This window comes from Ruditapes philippinarum, unplaced genomic scaffold (assembly GCF_026571515.1).
Source record: "Ruditapes philippinarum isolate M1 unplaced genomic scaffold, ASM2657151v2 ctg12924_1_1_1_1, whole genome shotgun sequence".
NCBI lineage: Eukaryota > Metazoa > Mollusca > Bivalvia > Venerida > Veneridae > Ruditapes > Ruditapes philippinarum.
This window is the reverse complement of record NW_026863434.1, coordinates 33,001-37,379: the sequence shown is the minus strand read 5'-3', so window position 1 is coordinate 37,379 and position 4,379 is coordinate 33,001. Positions and strand designations below refer to the sequence as shown.

Here is a 4,379-nt window from a genome sequence, read left to right as displayed (position 1 = left end):
TAGTTAAGATTAAATATTCCTCCAAAAGCGCACAAATTTGCTCCAAATGATAAGATCATTACATGTGTTGGCATTATCGTCATGGGGTAAATAATGTTTGCAAACAATTAAACCACAACAAATAAAAGATCATTCATATAATTATGCTTAAATTCTTATCAAGAACTTGACAGAAAATTATGACACAGCTGAGATACTTTTTTTATTTACAATTGCCTCTTGTTAGGTTTTGTTGTATGTGTAAGTTTTTCAGAAAGTGCAAGGAAATTAACTTTTTCTATCGCATTCACATGACATTCTACACTCCTTGTAAAATGTACACGATATGTTTCTATGTCAACAGAGAATACCATTGATTACATGCAACATATCAAATGATTAGGTTCATAGTCGCTACATGTAGCTTTTAGAAGTACATGGAAATACTCACATTGACAGCCATTAAATAATTGAGATTGTATCCCTATTTTTCTCGCGTAAACGGATATGATAAAATATTGAAAACTACATTGCAGTACCGTGGCTATATTATGCCAGGGAATTCTTTAATAACATTTCAGTTCAGTTAAAAGGAAGATAAACTGATAATTGACAACACCAGCTATTGATTTTTCACAGACTTATTGCATTCAGTGGCGTTTTAACACTCTTATTGTAAAAGTGAAGACATTCGGTATACGATCATTATTTGTAAAGTCGTATACATGTTATTTTGTTTTCGATGTGAAAAAAAGACATTTTTGCTTAGCTTTTTGATACTTTTATTTTACAGTTTTCTTTTATTAACAAAAGTATTTATGAACAAATATATTCCAAAGAATGCTAAATATTTGTTATTTTGAAGTTATATCTCCTCTTTAGGTGAATAGCTTTGGTCACCTTTTTTCTAACAATGAATAAGATAAAAGTTTACGTTCTCTTTTGTTAGTTGGTATCTTTTTTAAGTTAAATTTACAATGTGTCTTTTTAAGCTTCAGTAGATAGAATAAGTATGTTGCTATTGTGGCTGTCTGTCGTGAATAAAAAAGACGAATGTATCCTAGTATATTTTGAAAAAAGGAAGTTTTGAACGTGAAGTTAAAGAAGTTAAAGGTGGATCATCTTATTTCTGCAGCATACTTTTAACATTTAATCACCAAAATGTGTACCATATTGGAAATTCAGAACTGAATGTATTATTCAACATGTTTGATAATTCTAGTTAAGTTTGAGGTATTTCGAAATGATTTTTTTAGTTTGTTTATTGCGTTTTGAATTATTATATAATGATCAAATATACAATAAATGTAAAACTTTTTCTATATCTTAATTTTCATTATATCAGAATAAACCATTTGTTTCCATTTAGCTGGAAATATGTTACAACCAATTTAATACAAATGCATGTAGTGTAAGTGTGATAATTCACCTTTTTCAACTTTTATGTTTCACGATAAACGAGTGCCCTATGTTACATATTAAATTTTTGTTTTCATCATATTTAATTAATTCTAAAATGTATAATAATTAAACCACTTGTCACCAAATCGCACATTGCCATGGTTAGCAAATACTTCACGTATCGTATTTATTGCTTTTAAATATTAAAATAGTGGGCTACCTTAGTTTTGAAATTATAGCATAAGTGATGAAACATTCTTTACAGATCGTTATTCAAAATGAGAATTGATAAAGGAAAACAACTTTTGGAATAATTTCATTTGCCTTACACGTTTGCCTTAATGAAACAAAAAGCCCAAGTTCTGTGATGATTATTTTCAAAGTTATAGTAAATTGATGCCTTTTAAAAGTCAAATATGACACACACAGAAAAAAAAAAACTTCAAAGGACCACAACTCTAAAATATATATTTCAGAATAATTTCAATTGCCCTGCAACTTACCAGTGTCAAGATAAGCAAAAAGTAATCTTTTCCTATTGGTGTCTTCTTAAAATTTATAAATCATGGGCTACATTAACGGTTGTGCACGGTGACGACGACAACTACGCAGCCAGCGACCATAATACTTCGACTTTTGAAATAAACAGGCATACTTAATATGACCAAATAGTACGACCGTGAAGGGTTATATATTTTTGAAATGAAACCTTTTGCCAAATGTCATTAGTGTTTTTGGACGATTGGATGGATATCTCACCCGGCAGGTGTCAAGTATTGAATATTAGCTGCCAGATATTTCCCTAGGTTTTGTGCTGTCTTGACATTATCTGATCATTTTTTCTATTTCATAAAGTTAACTGCTAAGGCTGGAACACACCTAAACCAACAATTGAGATATTTTACAGGATCAACGATGATGTTCTTAGTTTGGATAACTCTTTCACCTTTTACTTTAATTGGTTCTCTTAAAGTATGCGCTTTTTAAGGTCAAAGTAGTTTATCACTAAATTGATCAATTATAAACTCACTGTATAGCTCATCTATTTTTTTTCACATTGGATGCACTATAATATAGATACAATGGCCGTCGAATATCATGGCGCAAAGATAGAGTCCAACATAAGTATGTAAAATGGGATAATGCATTCCAAATACGCCGATTGCGGGTAACCACCTTTAAATGTGTATGGTATAAAAAAACACTTTAAACACCATGTTTTCAAGCCTTAGATAGATCACCAAAACATGATAAGAAAATTGCTATATTAGCCGCAAAACTAGCAGGTTTGATTGTTTGAATAGAAAAAATAATAATAGCGATACAATGTTTTGTTATGACAATATAAATAAAAAAAAACTACACACAAACTTCGTTAAGTAACTAATGTGTAAAATAAAAAAAAGCAATATTGATTTTTAACACAACAAAACTAACATGATAAAAACGTACATAGATCGATTGTGAGAAAAATAAAACGATTCAAGATTCAAGCAATAATTTATATTCTATATGGGGTGATGACTGATTTTGCAGTATTTATCACTATATTTCTACTGCCTTACTAACGCAGTTAGGCCAATTTTGCACATTTATACGTGGATAGTAAGTGCCGTTTGCAATGTGCAAATTTATTTCTTTGTCCTTTTCAAAATATTTTACTTTAAAAACATAAGGAATATTTTCATAAAATTTATGATGAATATGGACGCGTACCGCTAAATATACTGTCATCATTTAATGTAGTGTTGTTTTTAAGAGCCAATCCTTAATGTTATAAAAACAATTTATAATTATTTTATTATAAATTTCAGATGCTGAACAAAAACTAGAAAATCTGAATAACACACTAACAAAGACCCAGAAATTATCTGATGGTGCCACATATATACGCTGGGGTCGTACCACGTGTCCTAGTAAAGCCGTTCTAGTGTACGACGGCTACGTTGCTGGATCACATCAGTCTCATAGTGGAACTGCATCCAATCCATTATGTCTGCCAAAAGATCCAGATTTTGATGAGCATACCGATGGTTTTCAAGCAACTAGGATATATGGAGCAGAATATGAAACAAATGGATATCCGAGATGGACGTATCTTCATGACCATGATATTCCATGTGCTGTTTGTCGGATACCACGCCATAACGTTATAATGGTGCCGGGAAAGAATCGTTGTCATGACAACTACATATTGGAATATAAAGGCTATCTTATGGCTGGGCACTACAGTCATGCTTCATCCTCTCAATTTGTGTGTGTTGATGGAAATCCCGAAACGTTAGAGGGAACACATCAGGATAGGGATGGGAAACTGTTTTATTTTGTTGAAGGCGACTGTGGTTCACTACGATGCGATCCATATAAAAATGGTTGGGAGCTGACATGTGCTGTGTGTTCTTATTCATACAATGGAAGATCGACGAGTTTACAGCCTTACACATAGTTTATACACACGCTTATAAATGGACAATATATACACAATGGGCGATAGAAAATAGAACTAAAATAAAAACAATTGTTATATCCCCTTGTGCAGTTCCTATCATATTTAAGAAGCATTTTCACTGTTGTGTTTTACTTAAATACTTTCTTCAATAATTTTCTCATTAATCATATTTCATGTTTCAGTAAATAAGTTAAATAATAAATATTCCATTAAAATATAACCTTATAAAGTTGATGTAAAATTAGCAAGTGGATTGGCTGTTTTGCGCCTGAATAAGATATAAAGTCAATAAACATTAAACTTAAATAAATTAATGGTAAAACCATTTGGTTTTGTTTTCCTTGGTTGAGTTATTTAGGATACTGTAGATAGAGAAGAATGAATAATTTATACAAACATTATTTAATACAGTTGTTCAAACAATTGTCTGTAACATGAACATTATTTTCCATACGCCTTTTGTAAATTTAAGGAAATCTTTTTTACACATAATTATTAATACATAGGCAACAAATTGGGTCAAACATGCAAATACTCTTCTACACGTATT

At 30.9% G+C, this 4,379-nt stretch overlaps 1 protein-coding gene across 1 annotated transcript; it reads left to right on the top strand.

The window, feature by feature from the left end:
• Window positions 1-2,462: 2,462 nt before the first annotated feature.
• On the top strand, window positions 2,463-4,179 carry LOC132722104 (uncharacterized). Its single transcript, XM_060706530.1, has 3 exons — window positions 2,463-2,505; window positions 2,607-2,666; window positions 3,195-4,179. The coding sequence occupies exons 1-3, from the start codon at window positions 2,463-2,465 to the stop codon at window positions 3,824-3,826; spliced, it is 735 nt and encodes a 244-aa protein (XP_060562513.1). The 3' UTR covers window positions 3,827-4,179.
• Window positions 4,180-4,379: the final 200 nt, after the last annotated feature.

Bases quoted from the DNA above. Each gene is read 5' to 3' on its own strand.
- LOC132722104 (XM_060706530.1), top strand. From the start codon at position 2,463: ATGGCCGTCGAATATCATGGCGCAAAGATAGAGTCCAACATAA. The intron at 2,506-2,606 runs GTATGTAAAATG...CATGTTTTCAAG, and splicing joins AAAGATAGAGTCCAACATAA to CCTTAGATAGATCACCAAAA. The intron at 2,667-3,194 runs GTTTGATTGTTT...TATAAATTTCAG, and splicing joins ATTAGCCGCAAAACTAGCAG to ATGCTGAACAAAAACTAGAA.